Source organism: Coregonus lavaretus (genome assembly GCF_964263955.1).
Source record: "Coregonus lavaretus genome assembly, contig: HAP1_SCAFFOLD_352, whole genome shotgun sequence".
Taxonomy (NCBI): domain Eukaryota; kingdom Metazoa; phylum Chordata; class Actinopteri; order Salmoniformes; family Salmonidae; genus Coregonus; species Coregonus lavaretus.
Window position 1 is genome coordinate 253,224 of NW_028164143.1, and position 20,228 is coordinate 273,451.

Genomic DNA, 20,228 nt, shown 5'->3' on the forward strand with positions numbered 1-20,228 from the left:
CCCCTGCTTAAGCCAGTACATATCCAGGCCCGTCTGAAGTTTGCTAGAGTGCATTTGGATGATCCAGAAGAGGATTGGGAGAATGTCATATGGTCAGATGAAACCAAAATATAACTTTTTGGTAAAAACTCAACTCGTCGTGTTTGGAGGACAAAGAATGCTGAGTTGCATCCAAAGAACACCATACCTACTGTGAAGCATGGGGGTGGAAACATCATGCTTTGGGGCTGTTTTTCTGCAAAGGGACCAGGACGACTGATCCGTGTAAAGGAAAGAATGAATGGGGCCATGTATCGTGAGATTTTGAGTGAAAACCTCCTTCCATCAGCAAGGGCATTGAAGATGAAACGTGGCTGGGTCTTTCAGCATGACAATGATCCCAAACACACCGCCTGGGCAACGAAGGAGTGGGTTCGTAAGAAGCATTTCAAGGTCCTGGAGTGGCCTAGCCAGTCTCCAGATCTCAACCCCATAGAAAATCTTTGGAGGGAGTTGAAAGTCCGTGTTGCCCAGCGACAGCCCCAAAACATCACTGCTCTAGAGGAGATCTGCATGGAGGAATGGGCCAAAATACCAGCAACAGTGTGTGAAAACCTTGTGAAGACTTACAGAAAACGTTTGACCTGTGTCATTGCCAACAAAGGGTATATAACAAAGTATTGAGAAACTTTTGTTATTGACCAAATACTTATTTTCCACCATAATTTGCAAATCAATTCATTAAAAATCCTACAATGTGATTTTCTGGATTTTTTTTCTAATTTTGTCTGTCATAGTTGACGTGTACCTATGATGAAAATTACAGGCCTCTCTCATCTTTTTAAGTGGGAGAACTTGCACAATTGGTGGCTGACTAAATACTTTTTTTCCCCACTGTACATACATACATATACACATACACATATATATATACATACATATATACACATACACATATATACATACATATACACATACACACACACACACCATTACACATCACTATTATTAAAATACCAGTGGCATTAAAATAAAGGATAGTTGTAAACAAATTAATAAGAATGGCCCAAAAAATAAGTACAAAGCAATCTGCAACCCTGTGTCTGTGTGTGTGCGTGTGTGCGTGCGTGTGAATGAAAGGGTCTGTTTATCCCAGTAGTCTGCATATTAGATGCAGTAGTTGGCGCACCTCTCCAATCTCTGATAGTTCTAGGTGTCTTTTGCCAGAGGTTACCTCAGCATATGTAGGCTGATGATCTGAATGATACATGGTGTGGACTGCATCATGTGGTGTACTTCTCTGAAGGACAGTGTTCTGCCCGACCCTGGAGTAGTGGGCAGTGCTGTGTTGTGATGGGCCAGGTCTAGTAGAGCTGTGTTGTGATGGGCCGGGTCTAGTAGAGCTGTGTTGTGATGGGCCAGGTCTAGTAGAGCTGTGTTGTGATGGGACGGGTCTGGTCGTGCTGTCCTGAGGCGGGTCTGGTCTGGTAAATCTGTGCTGTGTTGGGCCTGGTCTTGTAGAGCTGTGCTGTAATAAGCCGTGTCTGGCTATTCTCTCTTGGGGATGGTGGGGGTACTGTTGTTTCAGAAGGTGGGGCGGGGGGAGTGGGGGGGGGAGGGGGGGGGGGCTCTGTTGCTGAGGTGATGGGTGTGTGGGTCCCTGCCAAGTGTTGCATCCTTTAGGTCCTTGGCAAAGGTTCTGATACTGTCCTGATCAAGATGTACATTATCGTATAAATGTTCACATGTCAGAGTGGGGTGGTGAGCCGTTGAGCAGTGAGGCACAGTCCACAGTGATCTGTTGATTTATTTTTTCGATCAACTTTCCTGGGAAGTGTGGATGATGACGTTGTCGGGGGTGTCAATCCTGGTCTGACTGAGTAGCTGCATTGCACTCTCAGTTGTAGGACACCAGAACTTATACACCTGGTGTCTAGGGAATAATCTTTCCTGGACTAAGAACTTCCCATTTGAATCAATAAGGATTGCAGTTGTGGGTGACTGTCTGGGTGGAGCAGACTGGGAGACTGGTATTCTGACCTGGGCTGGAGCAGACTGGGAGACTGGTATTCTGACCTGGGCTGGAGCAGACTGGGAGGCTGGTTGGCTGACCTGGGCTGGAGCAGACTGGGTGGCTGGTTGGCTGACCTGGGTTGGAGCAGACTGGTTTGCTGGTTGGCTGACCTGGGTTGGAGCACACTGTGCTGGAGCAGACTGGGAAGCAGGTAGGCTGACCTGGGCTAGAGCAGAGTGGGATGCTGGTTGGCTGATCTGGACTGGAGCAGACTGGTAGGCGGGTGCAGTGTCATCAGGCTGTGTGGTGGAGGCCATGCTGGTCTCAGGTTCTGCTTGTGTTGTACCAGGCTGGTGGACATGTTCTCTAGATGCAGAGGACATATTGACTAGCTGCTGGTTGAGGGTCTCAATGTACCTCTCTCTTTGTTCTAGCTCCTTTCTTGTTGTGCTCAGATGGTCTCTGAGGTCATCATTTGTCTGATTGAACTGTTTCATCTCTTCTTTTAGTTTCTGGACAGTGTCCTCCTCCCTCTCTTTGAATTATATGACCTCTGCTTCAATTAGAGAGAGGGTGTTGTGGAAACATTGCATAGCAGGTGTTCTTGGTGTCGTAGGCATGTCCTTGGCTTTGTCTGCTGCAGGTGAGGTAGGTAGAGGGACACTGAGGGCTTCTTGCTGTGTCACAGAGACCGTTGGGGCCTGCTTTTCTCCATCTCCCTCATTGACTTTTTCCTCAGTTTCTGAGATGAGTTTAGCTTCTGCTTTTAGGGTAGCAAACATATTCTAAAAATCCTGGAGGCTTGAATCATTGCCTTGTATCAATACAGTTCCATTATTATATAAGTTTACTGTTTAATACGTGTTGCTCTTGTCAGCTTCTTCAAAAATGCTGATCTGACATCCTTGGCTGATGCCTCTCTTTTTTGAGAAAGGGAAATTGTTGCAAATAACCCTTTTTCATATGTGCCCTTGTTTGGTATTAAATATTACATTTGCTCTTGTTTTGCAACTGGTAAGATCTGCAAACAGGCATTCATGGTTCTGTTCCATCATCAAACCTTTGAAACTTTTCTTAGCTTTCTCCGTCTGGATGTCTGGTGGGTAAACAATTTCACACAATGTTGCAATAGAAGCGTTGTTTCTTGTATTATTCTCTCTTGTGTCTTTTAGAGGACTGTTTTACTTTGATGTCATTTGTCTTCTGTCCTTATTTTGTCTTATTTTGTCTTTCTTTTCTTCAGTTAACTAGATATTCTTTGTTAGCTAGCTAGCTTCTTCCAGGAGAGTCCCTAGCAACTGCTTAGCAACTGGTAAACAATTCAGCTAGCTAAGATAACTGTACAGTTTTATGAAAAATAGTTACTTTTTCAAAAGCCTTTCTTCTTTGTTTGTTGCTTGTTTTGTCTCTTATTCAGTCTTGCAGTTTTCTTTTGGTTTTTTTCCGATGTACTTCACTCTAAAAACTCATTTTTTCATTAGTAGCTGCTCTATTTGAAATTTTTTGAATAGTATCTCTCTCTCTCTCTCTCTCTCTCTCTCTCTTGCCATCTCTCTCTCTCTCTCTCTCTCTCTCTCTCTCCCTCTCCCTCTCTCTCTCTCTCTCTCTCTCTCTCTCTCTCTCTCAATCGCCATCTCTCTCTCTCTTTCTCTCTCTCTTTCTCTCTCTCTCTCTCTCGCCATCTCTCTCTCTCTCTCTTTTTCTCTCTCTCTTTTTCTCTCTCTCTCTCTGTCTCTCTCTCCAGTCTCTATCTCTCCAGTCTCTCTCTCTCTCTCTCTCTCTCTCTTGCCATCTCTCTCTCTCTCTCTCTCTCCCTCTCCCTCTCTCTCTCTCTCTCTCTCTCTCTCTCAATCGCCATCTCTCTCTCTCTTTCTCTCTCTCTCTTTCTCTCTCTCTCGCCATCTCTCTCTCTCTCTCTATTTTTCTCTCTCTCTTTTTCTCTCTCTCTCTCTGTCTCTCTCTCCAGTCTCTATCTCTCCAGTCTCTCTCTCTCTCTCTCTCTAGAGACTGGAGAGAGATAGACTGGAGAGAGATAGACTGGAGAGAGAGAGAGTGAGAGAGTGAGAGAGAGAGAGAGAGAGAGAGAGAGAGAGAGAGAGAGAGAGAGATACTATCTTACTCAAACTTGATCTTTATCCATAGATTACACATTGATTTTGGATTTTAGATTAATCCATAGATTAAAGTCCATACCAGACAATAGAATGGTTCAAGAGTGCGTCTGTTCATACCGCTAAACTGTTTAATGAGCACTAGGTGGCAGTGTTTCATCGTGTTTGTTTGTAATATAGTGTGTGTTACAGTTTTTTTTTGTTTTATTTCACCTTTATTTAACCAGGTAAGCCAGTTGAGAACAAGTTCTCATTTACAACTGCGACCTGGCCAAGATAAAGCAAAGCAGTGCGATAAAAACAACAACAACACAGAGTTACATATGGGATAAACAAAATGTACAGTCAATAACACAATAGAAAATCTATATACAGTGTGTGCAAATGTAGTAAGTTATGGAGGTAAGGCAATAAATAGGCCATAGTGCAAAATAATTACAATTTAGTATTAACACTGGAGTGATAGATGTGCAGAAGATGATGTCAGTTACTTGTTGCCTGTCCAAAATTGTAATCAGTAACGTAACTTTTGGATTACCCAAACTCAGTAATGTAATCTGATTACTTTCAGTTACATTTTGATTACTGTCCCCTTAAGAGGCATTAGAAGAACACAAAAAGGATCCATCAAACGCATTTGGTGTGTTATCATAGTGGTCTCTGATTGGTGGTCATCATTTGGTGTGTCATCATAGTGGTCTCTGATTGGTGGTCATCATTTGGTGTGTCATCATAGTGGTCTCTGATTGGTGGTCATCATTTGGTGTGTCATCATAGTGGTCTCTGATTGGTGGTCATCATTTGGTGTGTCATCATAGTGGTCTCTGATTGGTGGTCATCATTTGGTGTGTCATCATAGTGGTCTCTGATTGGTGGTCATCATTTGGTGTGTCATCATAGTGGTCTCTGATTGGTGGTCATCATTTGGTGTGTCATCATAGTGGTGTCTGACTGGTGGTCATCATTTGGTGTGTCATCATAGTGGTCTCTGATTGGTGGTCATCATTTGGTGTGTCATCATAGTGGTCTGTGATTGGTGGTCATCATTTGGTGTGTCATTTTAGAGGTCTCTGATTGGTGGTCATCATTTGTTGTGTCATCATAGTGGTCTCTGACTGGTGGTCATCATTTGGTGTGTCATCATAGCCGTCCGTCCGCCCGTCCGTCCGTCCGTCCGCCCGTCCGTGTGTGTGTTTAACACTCTGCACCCTCAGCAGTAAAGTGAAATATTATGACTCCAGTTCTGAGAAGATGAGACTTTGTATCCCAGAGCTGATGTCTTTACAATATCCCTCCTGTCATCTGTCTGACATCACTTTCAATTTCCTTTTCAGTCTTTTTGTAGTGTAGTCCTATTCTATTACCCCAGTGATATCTGAGACGTGCTGAGAGCTAGTCACATAGTAAAGGAGACATACAGTTGAAGTCGGAAGTTGACATACACTTAGGTTGGAGTCATTAAAACTCGTTTTTCAACAACTCCACAAATGTCATGTTAACAAACTATAGTTTTGGCAAGTCGGTTAGGACATCTAATTTGTGCATGACACAAGTAATTTTTCCAACAATTGTTTACAGACTGATTATTTCACTTATAATTCACTGTATCACAATTCCAGTTGGTCAGAAGTTTACATACACTAAGTTGATTGTGCCTTTAAACAGCTTGGAAAATTCCAGAAAATGGCTTTAGACGCTTCTGATAGGCTAATTGACATTGTTTGAGTCAATTGGAGGTGTACCTGTGGATATATTTCCAGGCCTACCTTCAAACTCTGTGCCACTTTGCTTGACATCATGGGAAAATCAAAAGAAATCAGCCAAGACCTCAAAAAAAAAATGTGTAGACGTACACAAGTATGGTTCATCCTTGGGAGCAATTTCCAAACATCTGAAGGTACCACGTTCATCTGTACAAACAATAGTACGTAAGTATAAACACCATGGGACCACGCAGCCGTCATACCGCTCAGGAAGGAGACGCGTTCTGTCTCCTAGAGATGAACGTACTTTGGTGCGAAAAATGCAAATAAATCCCAGAACAACAGTAAAGGACCTTGTGAAGATGCTGGAGGAAACAGGTACAAAAGGTACTGAAAGGTCAATCAGCAAGGAAGAAGGCACTGCTCCAAAACCGCCATAGAAAAGCCAGACTACGGTTTGCAACTGCATATGGGGACAAAGATCGTACTTTTTGGAGAAATGTCCTCTGGTCTGATGAAACAAAAATAGAACTGTTTGGCCATAATGACCATTGTTATGTTTGGAGGAAAAAGGGGGTTGCTTGCAAGTCGAAGATCACCCTCCCAACCGTGAAGCACGGGGGTGGCAGCATCATGCTGTGGGGGTGATTTTCCAAGCTGTTTAAAGGCATCTGGGGAGATGGCGCCGGAGAAGATGGCTGCCGTTTTACAGCCCTCTAACCAATTGTACTATAATGTGTGTTTTTTCGCGTTATTTGTAATTTATTCTGTACATAATGTTTCTGTCATCGTCTCTTATAACCAGAAAGAGCTTCTGGATATCAGGATAGCGATTACTCACCTCATATTGGACGAAGATTTTTTCTTCAACGAGTCGGACGCGAAGGATATCCTACAGACACCCGACAAGGACCAAATCCCCGTCATTCGCAGGAGAAAGAGACGGAGATATCGTGGACGTAGGTCAGGGTGCCTTGTAAGAATCCGACGGCGAGCAAGTAAACTGCCTCTTCAATCAATCCTATTAGCCAATGTTCAATCATTTGAAAATAAATTAGAAGACCTACGATTACGGTTATCCTACCAACGGGACATTAAAAACTGTAATATCTTATGTTTCACCAAGTCGTGGCTGAAGGACGACATGGACAACATACAGCTGACGGGATATACGCTACATCGGCAGGAAAGAGCGGCTGACTCCGGTAAGACAAGGGGTGGCGGTCTGTGTATATTTGTAAACAACAGCTGGTGCACAAAATCAAATACTAAGGAAGTCTTGAGGTTTTGCTTGCAAACGCCATGCTCTATCAACTGAGCTACATCCCTGCCGGCCATTCCCTCCCCTACCCTGGACGACGCTGGGCCAATTGTGCGTCGCCCATGAGTCTCCCGGTCGCGGCCGGCTGCGACAGAGCCTGGATTCATAGAAAGTGTTACAAATGTTCTCCTGTCATCTTATAGGAGATCCATTCATGGATTTAGTTATGGCTTGAGAATGTGACTGGTCTACGGAGTTCTCCTTTATGTCTGTCTTTGTATGTGACAACAACTTTTCTGTATTATGTGTATTTCCACAATCAATAATCATAAACGGTACTTCACTATGAATACTTTTGACTATGTGGTTTGAAGTACTTTACCGTTATCTTGCACATACATGAAGACTACTATAGACAGAAATCAATGCAGTAATGTTTTATTAAATAAAGGCTCTGATTAAAATATAATATTAATAAAATCAGGCATTTGGCTAATTCTTCTTCCCAGAAGCTCCTCTGAATGGTTTGGAGATGGCTCTGGAGAGAGCGTGTAACACCCTGACTATGAGTGGGCGTTTACGGGACTGGGACTCCTGGGGAGCAGGGGCCGGTGTGGTTGTCAGGTCCTCCTTGGGAGGGGAAGTGGATGGAACCTCTGGAACCTCACACTCAGCATCTGTCATAAGAACATTTCATAATCAGAAAATGAATGTGTGTGTTTGTGTCTGTCCGTCTGCCTGCCTGTCCGTCTGCCTGCCTGCCTGCCTGCCTGCCTGCCTGCCTGTCTGTCTGTCTGTCTGCCTGCCCGTCCGTCTGCCTGTATCTGTTGTCACTGTTTTAACAAGCTTGTCATAGGGTGATACATCAATATGACATTATCGATGCTTATCACTTACCCTGAGAAATATGAGTCTCTCTGAGACGTTTGGTAGGCAGTGCATCCTGTTTAGGGTGGCTCTTCGGTTCCCCTTTTGTCTTGAACAGCTGTTGACAAAACACATCAGGACAACTGAGCCTGTGTAAAATACAGAGTGTGCATCCCAAAAGGCACCCTATTCGCTACATAAGGCACTACTTTTGAAAAGGGCCCATAGAGCGCTGGTAAAAAGTAGTGCACTATATAGGGAATAGGGTGCCATTTGGGACATAGCCATTGACTCTCTCCCATGTGTATTAGGATTGAATTACAGCGTCCTCACTCAACCTCCTAAAGACAATGACAACAGTATTGTTCTAATGCTGAGAGACAATAGGGGTGTAGTGAATCTGTAGGGTAAATTTCAGCCCTGCCTTACAGAGGTAATCTCAAAACACAGAGCACCCTACCTTAATCATGATCTTTGGAAACTTATGCATTTTCGGTAGGAAACGCCACTTCCTGTTACGCAGACGCGTAATGGACTGCGTTGTAGCCCTGATTGTCCCTGATCCCTGGGTTAGCGTCGTTTCACAGCAAATATTCCAGACACCTAGAGGTCAGAGGTCAAGAGTTCACTAATCATTATACCAACATCAAGACAGACAGATAAGCAAGCAGAGACACTTTCCCAAAGGAGACGTGGCCAAGCTTTCACACTGCAGATTTTAACACTAGTATGTATTCAAACACGACCAACAACATACTCTAGACTACAATGAAATGTGAAAGGTCATGGCACCACAACATACTCTCCAGACTACAGTGAAATGTGAAAGGTCATGGCACCACAACATACTCTCCAGACTACAATGAAATGTGAAAGGTCATGGCACCACAACATACTCTCCAGACTACAGTGAAATGTGAAAGGTCATGGCACCACAACACACACAACAGTAAGAGAGGTGTGAGACGTACTTTCCGTCTGTGTCGGAGGCAGCAGCGTAGTGGAGCGGGGTGCAACCCCTTTTATCCAGATCGTTCACACTGGCCCCAGACCCCACCAAGGCAAACAGACACTGGTAGTTACAATTGGCTGCCGCATAATGCAGAGGACTCCTAGAAGAACGCACAGAAACCATTCAACATCAACAACAGAAACAGCTTATTGGAGCTGTAAAACATTTACATTTTACATTTAGCAGACACTCTTATCCAGTGCGACTTACAGGAGCAATTAGGGTTAAGTGCCTTTCTGCAGGGCACATAGATTTTTCACCTAGTCGGCTAGGGGATTCGAACCAGCAACCTTTCAGTTACTGACCCAACGCTCTTAACCGCTAGGCTACCTGCCGCCCAATCTTCCCCATAATAATTCCTATATGCCCCTATACTATATTCCCCATTATCATAAAGATCACATATGAAAGTTATTTGATGCCACAGACAGACCTTCCGAAGCTGTCCTTTCTGTTGAAGTCTGCCCCTGTGTTGAGCAGCAGATTCAGACAGTCCAGGTTCCTGGTAACAAGATATCAAGTTCAGAAAGGCTCTCGTACATCTGAGCTATCAGGTGGATGGTAACAAGATATCAAGTTCAGAAAGGCTCTCGTACATCTGAGCTATCAGGTGGATGGTAACAAGATATCAAGTTCAGAAAGGCTATCGTACATCTGAGCTATCAGGTGGATGGTAACAAGATATCAAGTTCAGAAAGGCTCTCGTACATCTGAGCTATCAGGTGGATGGTAACAAGATATCAAGTTCAGAAAGGCTCTCGTACATCTGAGCTATCAGGTGGATGGTAACAAGATATCAAGTTCAGAAAGGCTCTCGTACATCTGAGCTATCAGGTGGATGGTAACAAGATATCTAGTTCAGAAAGGCTCTCGTACATCTGAGCTATCAGGTGGATGGTAACAAGATATCAAGTTCAGAAAGGCTCTCGTTCATCTGAGCTATCAGGTGGACGGTAACAAGATATCAAGTTCAGAAAGGCTCTCGTTCATCTGAGCTATCAGGTGGATGGTAAAAAGATATCAAGTTTAGAAAGGCTCTCGTACATCTGAGCTATCAGGTGGATGGTAACAAGATATCAAGCTCAGAAAGGCTCTCGTACATCTGAGCTATCAGGTGGATGGTAACAAGATATCAAGTCTAGAAAGGCTCTCGTACATCTGAGCTATCAGGTGGATGGTAACAAGATATCAAGTTCAGAAAGGCTATCGTACATCTGAGCTATCAGGTGGATGGTAACAAGATATCAAGTTCAGAAAGGCTCTCGTACATCTGAGCTATCAGGTGGATGGTAACAAGATATCAAGTTCAGAAAGGCTCTCGTACATCTGAGCTATCAGGTGGATGGTAACAAGATATCAAGTTCAGAAAGGCTCTCGTTCATCTGAGCTATCAGGTGGACGGTAACAAGATATCAAGTTCAGAAAGGCTCTCGTTCATCTGAGCTATCAGGTGGATGGTAAAAAGATATCAAGTTCAGAAAGGCTCTCGTACATCTGAGCTATCAGGTGGATGGTAACAAGATATCAAGTTCAGAAAGGCTCTCGTTCATCTGAGCTATCAGGTGGATGGTAACAATGAGAACCTGAAAGAAAAGAGAAACCCGTACACTGCTCTTGCTAGTATCACTGTTTTTATAATGCTACTAAAAGCAATAATAAAAAGTGATACTAGCAAGAGCAGTTTGCAGGCTTCTCTTTCAAGAAGATATAAAGACAATTTAGACCAGAGCTCAAGTCAATACCACCATGGCATGGAACCACATTATACAGAAATGATACCGCACTAATGATCTATACGATTTTTTAAATAACTCTAAACAATACTGCTAAACCATGTGAAATGTAAGAGTGTGAATATGTGTTTGTTCTTTCTGGTGGCTTTCCAGTTCATGAACTAAATATTCCTTGGTGTAAAGCCTGGACCAGTCCACTCACCCTCCAGCTGCTGCAGCATGTAAACAGGTCCTTCCAAAGTCGTCAGGGGTGTCTATATCAAAGCCTGATGAGAGGAGCTTCCGACAGCAGTCAGAGAACCCACTGAGAGCAGCCAGGTGGAGGGGGAACATCCCATGGACGCCTCGCCTGCAACACATTTTTACATTTTAGACTTTAAGCAGACACTCTTATCCAGAGCGACTTACAGTTCATTCAGCTAAGATTGGAAACAGCACCACATCACAGTCCTCATTAAACCCCACAGCAGATCAACACATCAGCATGCTGCAATGCCCTGTCTATCAACCCCCCACACACCACAATGTGTTGAGCATAGTCTCCAAGCGGCTATTCGGTCAATGACAGAATTGCAGATGCATGTTGCATTATTGCTGGAAACTGTGTGTGTTCTCACTTGGCTGTGTCAGCTCCGTTCGTGATGAGTGTATTGATGAGTAACTCGTGGCCGTAGCGAGCAGAGATGTGCAGGGGTGTGTTTCCATTCTTATCTTCACAGTCGATCTCAGCACCTACAGAACACACACACACACACACACACGTCAACCACTTGACCCAAGAGGCATCATGAAGCATTATGTTCAACCACATTGCAAGTAACATTGCTCTGTGCCAGTGAATCATGGTTTGAAGACTAAAGACAATGCTGAAGAGCCTACTGGTTCATATATATTCAGTTGAGAGCATTCACAGCGACTCACCATTCTGGATGATGGCTTGAGATCTGGAGAAGCGTCCGTGGATGGCCGTCATGTGGAGGGGGGTCTTTCCATCTTTACTCTGCAGATAGAAAGACAAAGATGGTTCACACGGCAGTCTGTGCTGCTGACCACAGGCAAAATCAAACACGTATTGGAGGAGCGCTTGATTGCATTTAGTTTGCATTGTTAGGCCTATTCCATTGGTATTTGAATGTAGACCAGGGCCAAATACTAAGCCATGTGCTGCGTCAGTGTGTGCGTCCCAAATGGCACCCTATTCTCTTCATAGTGAACTACTTTTTGAACCAAAGTAGTGTACTTATAAAGGGAACAGGGTGCCATTTGGGACACAGGCAGTGCCACCACGGCTCCTTGCTCTATGGGCCCCTGGTCAAAAGTAGTGCACTACATAGGGAATAGGGTGTTATTTAGTTCAGACACAGTGTTGGTCATCCGGTCTCCTCACCTTGATGTTGACGAGGGCCCCGTTGCCCACCAGCAGCTCCAAGCAGAGCGCCCCATGGCGCAAGGCGGCCGTGAAGTGGAGTGGGGCGAAACCCTTCTCGTTCACCTGGTTCACGTTGGCGCCGCACTCGATCAGCTCATTCACCACCACGTCCTGCCCGTTGTAGCATGCCACGTGGAGGGGGGTGTTACCGTAACCATTGGGCTCATTTATCTGGAGGGAGCAAGGGAGGGAAAAGAGTGGAGAGAGAGAGGGGGGGGGGGGGGAACAAAACAATACATTCCTGATCAGGTCACTTGGTTCTGAAAACCCCCTGGCCCAAAACACTGGCTCCAACCTTCATCTCTTCATTACTTGGTTCTGAAAACCCCCTGGCCCAAAACACTGGCTCCAACCTCCATCTCTTCATTACTTGAAAGGAAATCATTCGCCAACCCACTAGAGCTCTGTATTTTCATTGAGTTGTAATTGAACAGTGACTACACATTTGAATGCGTGTTGACTCACATCCACTCCAAGGTCCAGGAGGTACTTGACCACACTGATCATTCCACTGGAGGCTGCAGAGTGGAGAGGGGTGTAGGCCTTCTTGTCTTTACAGGACACCTCTGATCCATGAGAGGCCAGAAGTTTCACCACCTCAATGTGCCCTATGGTAGAGAGAGAGGGGGAGGGATAAATAGAGAGAGAGAGAGAGAGAGAGAGAGAGAGAGAGAGAGAGAGAGAGAGAGAGAGAGAGAGAGAGAGAGAGAGAGAGAGAGAGAGAGAGAGAGAGAGAGAGAGAGAGAGAGAAGGGGAGGGAGATAGTAAGGGGGTTAAGAGAGAAACAGAGATACAAACACAGAGAGATAGGCAGAGAGAGGGAGAGATAGATTAGTTTACAGTGGTACACAGCACCATAAGCAACACCTACATCATGTTAGTACAACTGAAAACATCTAATCAACCTACTAAGTACATGATTCTGACATAATAACACACTAGACGTGGCTCATACAGCTGAGCTGTGAGACTAACACACAGTCCATTCATTCATTCATTCATTGGTATAAAGGACATTAGTCAGAATGTAAATGATGTGGTAAACTCATCACCCATGTAAGCAGCCCAGTGGATTGCTCGGCGATCCTTCTTGTCAAAGGCATTAATGTTGGCTCCTCTGGAGAGAAGCAGCCTCACCATCTAACAGGGAGAGGAGAGCGAAACAAAACACAGGTTGAGGAAAACTAAACAGCAAAATCCGCTAAATCTGGCTTCAAAGCCTCCCCTTTAAAAAATATATTTTGTATTCACAATGAATGAAAGATAACATGTAAAGACATGGTACATTTCTCCCCTTTTAGTCCCCCTTTGACCTCCCCCTCTCCCCAGAATGCCTCCAAACACATTTAAAAAGAAAGGGAAAGTAATTGACTTACATGTCAGAAAACAAAACAAAAGTATACAACAACGTTACTTCAAGCAAAAATGTAATAGCCTAACAATTTCAGGTGATTAAGTGATTTTATAGGCCTATATAGCAGTAATCTCAAGGTGGGGCCAAGAGTACAAATTTGGAGGAAGTGTTTGGAGCTGTTCAAAATAGGATATCATCGGGTCCCAGGAGGAATAAAATGAGTTGGTTGACCCTCGAATGGTAACTTCATTTTTTCTCATTTTAGGAACAGCTTCAGATCTTCGAGCCAAAGAGAGGCTAAGGGAGGATTGATAGATTTCCAATCCAATAAAATCCTTCTGCGGGCTAACAGGGAGGCAAAGGCAATGGCATCTAGCTGTCTATTGGTCAGAGAAGGATTGTTGTTTGGTACTCCAAAAATAGCAATTTCTGCACTAGGCTGCAACTTTATATCAAATGCTTCAGAAAGGGTTTTAAATAGTGGACAAATAATCTGCCAGACGGGGACAGGACCAGAACATGTGGGTCAAGTCCACCAAGGAGCTTTTACACCTGTCACATGTACCATCAATATTTGGGTAGAATTTGGACAATCTGGCCTTACTGAAATGGATACGGTAAAGTACCTTAAACCGTATAAGGCTGAGCCGGGCACAAGAGGAGCTTCCATTTACCCTCAGTAAGGCATTTCACACTCAGATCGGATTTTATTCAAAGCCTCCTCTGAACAAACTCAAGCATACAACTAGGGCTGTGATGGTCATGGAACTTCAGGTGTCGGTGATTGGCGTGTCTTATGTACGTGGTCATCGACAAAACTGACAGCTGACAGGGGGGCGGGACGGACATTAGCAAAGGAAAACATTAGCGCGTTTAGGCCAGTCTTGCTCTCAATTTTGGGGAAGCTAATTTTCTCCATGAAAAATATCAAGTATTCCATGCATCATCACATTTGCAAACATATTTTTGTTTTGTTTTTTGTTTTCACCTTTATTTAACCAGGTAAGCCAGTTGAGAACAAGTTCTCATTTACAACTGCGACCTGGCCAAGATAAAGCAAAGCAGTGCGATAAAAACAACACAGAGTTACATATGGGGTAAAAAAACATAAAGTCAAAAATACAACAGAAAATATATATACAGTGTGTGCAAATGTAGCAAGTTATGGAGGTAAGGCAATAAATAGGCTATAGTGCAAAATAATTACAATAGTATTAACACTGGAATGCTAGATGTGCAAGAGATTATGTGCAAATAGAGATACCGGGGTGCAAAAGAGCAAAATAAATAACAATATAGGGATGAGGTAGTTACATTTTACATTTTAGTCATTTAGCAGACGCTCTTATCCAGAGCGACTTACAGTTAGTGAATACATATTTTTTTATACTGGCCCCCCCGTGGGAATCGAACCCACAACCCTGGCGTTGCAAACGCCATGCTCTATCAACTGAGCTACATCCCTGCCGGCCATTCCCTCCCCTACCCTGGACGACGCTGGGCCAATTGTGCGCCGCCCATGAGTCTCCCGGTCGCGGCCAGCTGCGACAGAGCCTGGATTCGAACCAGGATCTCTAGTGGCACAGTTAGCACTGCGATGCAGTGCCTTAGACCACTGCGCCACTCAGGAGTAGTAGTTGGGTGGCCTAATTTCAGATGGGCTGTGTACAGGTGCAGTGATCGGTAAGGTGCTCTGACAACTGATGCTTAAAGTTAGTGAGGGAGATAAGAGTCTCCAGCTTCAGAGATTTTTGCAATTCGTTCCAGTCATTGGCAGCAGAGAACTGGAAGGAATGGCGGCCAAAGGAGGTGTTGGCTTTGGGAATGACCAGTGAGATATACCTGCTGGAGCGCAGACTACGTGTGGGTGCTGCTATGGTGACCAATGAGCTAAGATAAGGCAGGGATTTGCCTAGCAGTGATTTATAGATGGCCTGGAGCCAGTGGGTTTGACGACGAACATGTAGTGAGGACCAGCCAACAAGAGCGTACAGGTCACAGTGGTGGGTAGTGTATGGGGCTTTGGAGACAAAACGGATGGCACTGTGATAGACTACATCCAGTTTGCTGAGTAGAGTGTTGGAGGCTATTTTGTAAATGACATCGCCGAAGTCAAGGATCGGTAGGATAGTCCGTTTTACGAGGGCATGTTTGGCAGCATGAGTGAAGGAGGCTTTGTTGCGAAATAGGAAGCCGATTCTAGATTTAACTTTGGATTGGAGATTCTTTATGTGAGTCTGGAAGGAGAGTTTACAGTCTAACCAGACACCTAGGTATTTGTAGTTGTCCACATACTCTAGGTCAGACCCGTCGAGAGTGGTGATTCTAGTCGGGTGGGCGGCTGCCAGCAGCGTTCGATTGAAAAGCATACATTTAGTTTTACTAGTGTTTAAGAGCAGTTGGAGGCTACTGAAGGAGTGTTGTATGGCATTGAAGCTCGTTTGGAGGTTTGTTAACACAGTGTCCAATGAAGGGCCAGATGTATACAAAATGGTGTCGTCTGCGTAGAGGTGGATCTGAGAGTCACCAGCAGCAAGAGCGACATCATTGATATACAAGGAGAAAAGTGTCGGCCCAAGAATTGAACCCTGTGGCACCCCCATAGAGACTGCCATAGGTCCAGACAACAGGCCCTCCGATTTGACACACTGAACTCTATCTGAGAAGTAGTTGGTGAACCAGGCGAGGCAGTCATTTGAGAAACCAAGGCTATTTAGTCTGCCAATAAGAATGCGGTGGTTGACAGAGTCGAAAGCCTTGGCCAGGTCGATGAAGACGGCTGCACAGTACTGTCTATTATCAATCGCGGTTATAATATCGTTTAGGACCTTGAGCGTGGCTGAAGTGCACCCATGACCAGCTCGGAACTTATGTAAAATAGCTGACTATTCCTAATGTGATTAGTAAATTGGATAGTCATAATTTAGGCTAATAATATAACTCAATCACAGGCTGTTCAATGCAGCGGGTGGTGGAGTAGGTTTCTTTTCACTGGAAAAATGTGGCCTTTTATTATTTTAAAATCACGCAATTCTACTACACTTTATATGACTAGAGAGATTAGCAGAATATTTTTCAACACGACTTTCAAGTGGCACTGACCCAGTGATAAAGACAGTGAATATGCACACTCACCAGGGATATAGCCGATGCCAATGATACTGTTCCCTCAATTAAGTTGAGGATTTTGATCATTAAAAAGACATTAGTATTTTCATCTTCTTCTCTTTGAAGCAATAAGCCAATTGCTTTCCAAACTGTTTTCCCTCCATTGTATTTTGAAAAATTGCGATATGCCTGGTTGAGCCTCTCTTTCACTGACATTCACAACTCAACAGTCATCTATTTGGAAGCCTATTCGCCGCACCCGCTGCCTTCCGACAGGCTACGCGATTTAAAACAATCCAGAAGAAGCTAATGATCATGCTTTCTGGTATAGTATACACACGTAACATGTAGGATTCCCAGAATATGTTCTATATTCTCATTATTAACTCATTATAATCAGTGGTTTAATTAGAGTATGATTGGCTAAATAAAACAATGGGCCTATGGTAATGCAACATTAAGTGATTCAAGGAAACTAGCCTATTTTGTTTGTTTATTTGCTCGGGCATCTGAATTACAATTATTCATGAACAATCATTTTGCATAGCTTATTCTTTTAATATTGAATAGCCTATAAATGGTTATTACAGCTTAGTTATTAAAACTTAATTTCTCACAAGAATGAGGTTGTGAATTGGGAGGTTCAGCTCGGTCTGGGCCTTACTAGGTCCCCCTGTTAAATCGCCAGCTCTGCTAAAAAGTGCCCACCAGAGTTCTACATAGGCCTAGAACACGGCCTGTGCTCTAGCTTCACATTGATGGTGACAGCGAGATGGTGATTGTGGCCAAAGCAATTTAGCCAAGGCCAGTTCAGTTGCCTCACTTCAGCCACAATGTTGGCCCTGTTGTCTGTGGCGATACAGGACATTAGATTTTCATCAAGGGCCCAGTCAAGGAATTCCGAACGCAGGGCTTCGGAGAGTTTGTCGGCTGTGTGGTATTCCGGAATGTAGGTTGTTTCCAAACAGTTGGATTTCAGTGTCCAGTCTTTCGTCAGATAGTGCACTGTTAGGTTCATGTAAGGAGTCATATTTACACTTGACCACATGTCCGTATTCAGTGCAAAAATAAACAAATCTACGTCCTTTAGCTCTGTCTGAACCTCCCCCTTCACCTTGTTGAACAAGGTAGGGACCGCTGTTTGAGACAAATACTTTCTCCCCGGTAACTCGTATAGTCTGTCAAATTTCCAGAGCATTTATTTGAAGGCGGGTTTCTCCACCGTTCGTAAAGGCACCATTCCTATGACTAAATAACGAGTTCCAGTGTCTGGCAGTGCTCGCCACTTATCGGTGTCCCGTTTGTGGTGCTGGAATTCTTAGTAGGTAGCCTATGGGTTTGGCGCATATTCTGCAAACAGGCTGGCCAAGTCATCTGGTTCTCCATCGTCATTAGGTGTGAAACTGAAATGTGCCCAAACAGGTTGTTATGGGTTTTTTTTTGCAATGAGAGCCATCTTTTTCACCTCACTCCTCTGATCTACTGTAACAATGAAAAAGGTCAGAGGTGAAGGTCAGAGGTCAGAGGCTACCCACCCACCCCCAGCCTGTAGGCTATAGATCTAGAGGTACTATAGTTACCCCCGGTCCCCACTTTTCACCTTACCCCCCCTCTTCAATTAACCTGAATTGACCTTCAAAGATTCTCTCCTATTCGCACATAGAGCAGATTTGGTGATTGCGGTGCATCAAAAGATAGTCCATCTATTAAACTGTCTATATCTCCTCCAACTAAGTCAGCAAAACAATACCATATAATCAAGAGTTAACACTCCCGCTATGGATAAAGTATATCTACATTCAAATAAAAGGTGATAAAACATTTTATGGAGAGAAAATCATACTTGGTTTTGACGGTTATTTTATTTTCATGGCGTTCTTCATCCAAAACCGTCAATGTCACGGTTATCCAATTACCGTCACAGCCCTACATTCAACCAATATAAGTAATCGGATGCACAGTAAGCTCAACGTGGGGATAGGACAGGTATAAAGTGTAGACTACAGTGTGTAATCATGTCCATGCTAATTGCTAACCTCCTGGTGTCCACTGAAGGCTGCATGGTGCAGCGCCGTGCGCCCGGCCCGGTCTGACACGTTCACGTTGCTGAGGAGAGGGACCAGGGCCTCGGCACAGCGGACTGCCTTATTGGCCGCAGCGATGTGGAGCGGCGTTTGCCAGTTCTTGTCCCTGGCGTTCACGTCAGTAGAGTGTTTCAATAACACCTGGACAGCCTCCTACAGGAACACAGTTCAAATCATGTTCAACTTTGTTTAAAGTGCATTTAAAAATCACAACACACTTAACAGTCAAACACATATGCACAGGAGTGTGTGTGAGGGCTGACAGTATCAGTACACGTACCTCACTGCAGGAAGCCACGGCCCGGTGCAGAGGAGTGAGCCACTTGTTGTCTTTGGCATTTACTCTGGCTCCTGGGACACAGACAGAAAAACAGGTGACAGACTGACAGGGGGACAGACCGACAGGGGACAGACCGACAGGGGACAGACCGACAGGGGGACAGACCGACAGGGGACACATTCAGTGCCTAACAACACACTATACAATACAAGTAAAATGATATACAACATAATTCTGACAAAATAAATGACATACCTGTACACGAAGAGACAACACACAATAGCTTAGCCCTTGGTGCAGCCACAGCTCTCGGGCACCTGCGTGAGCACATAGAAAATCACTGTCTAATCAGAGACTTCAACACATTAGTTCCCACAATGAGTTAATCAACCTGCCCATCAACAATAAGCACTGGGACTACATAACAGAAGCCATAAAGTTGAATTTTTAAGTCACATGCCCACTGGGCTAGTTTGTTCCCACCACAACCCACCAGGATGATGTCTGAAGGAGCTAGAAAGTTCCCCTCTACCACTCCTGCCTCCCTCAACCGAGGTACAATATCTGCGCGCAGAGTAGTAGCCATGGACCCACTATCTAACATCCCCTTCAGCTCAACTTTATCCTGTACTAGCACAGTGGTGTAAAACAAACTGTCATTCTGAGTAATTCTCATTGTGTTCTGAAAAATGACTGTGTTGTTCTTGGGTACTGACTCACAAAAGTAAGAATAAACAGATTGGATATCATCATCAGTGGAGGAAAAATAAGAATGCCCCACATTGCCCTCCTCAGAACGGAGGCTTTCTAGTTTTCCTGAGACCTGCCAGTCTGTCCACATCCAGGGTTCTGTCGCTGCCCAGCCTCACTACAGTCAAAGCTCATGTGGCCCGGAGAAAAGCACTTGACGCACAGCTGGTGCATCTGACAGTGAGCTTTGGTCCAGTGATTAGTGCTTCCACAGTCAGAGCACTCATGCTGACGTTTGTGGAACTGTTTACGGGGCCCTCTACATTTAACATGTTTAAGTCATTTAGCAGACGCTCTTATCCAGAGCGACTTACAGTTAGTGCATACGTTACTTTTTTTTTTTTCATACCCCCCGTGGGAATCGAACCTACAACCCTGGCGTTTATTGGGGATTTATTATTCTCCTAAATTGATGGGATGACTAACTTAGAAAGAATGCATTCTTGACTGGGCTAATGTAGGTTGTGACACCTGGCAGGCTGTGATTGATGTGAAGAGCTGTTTTAGGGGGTAAAATGAGATAAGGATTGTTTCTCCAAATGC

At 44.3% G+C, this 20,228-nt stretch overlaps 1 protein-coding gene across 1 annotated transcript in view; it reads right to left on the bottom strand.

The window, feature by feature from the left end:
- LOC311117425 (serine/threonine-protein phosphatase 6 regulatory ankyrin repeat subunit A-like) overlaps positions 1 to 20,228 on the bottom strand; it is a gene marked incomplete at its 5' end in the record, with an annotated part of 56,123 nt that overhangs the window by 29,242 nt on the left and 6,653 nt on the right. Inside the window, 3 exons of the mRNA XM_084192361.1 lie at positions 18,608 to 18,808; positions 18,936 to 19,006; positions 19,191 to 19,252. Of these exons, the coding sequence (XP_084048487.1) occupies positions 18,608 to 18,808; positions 18,936 to 19,006; positions 19,191 to 19,252 (334 nt within the window). The remainder of the gene's footprint in view (positions 1 to 18,607; positions 18,809 to 18,935; positions 19,007 to 19,190; positions 19,253 to 20,228) is intronic.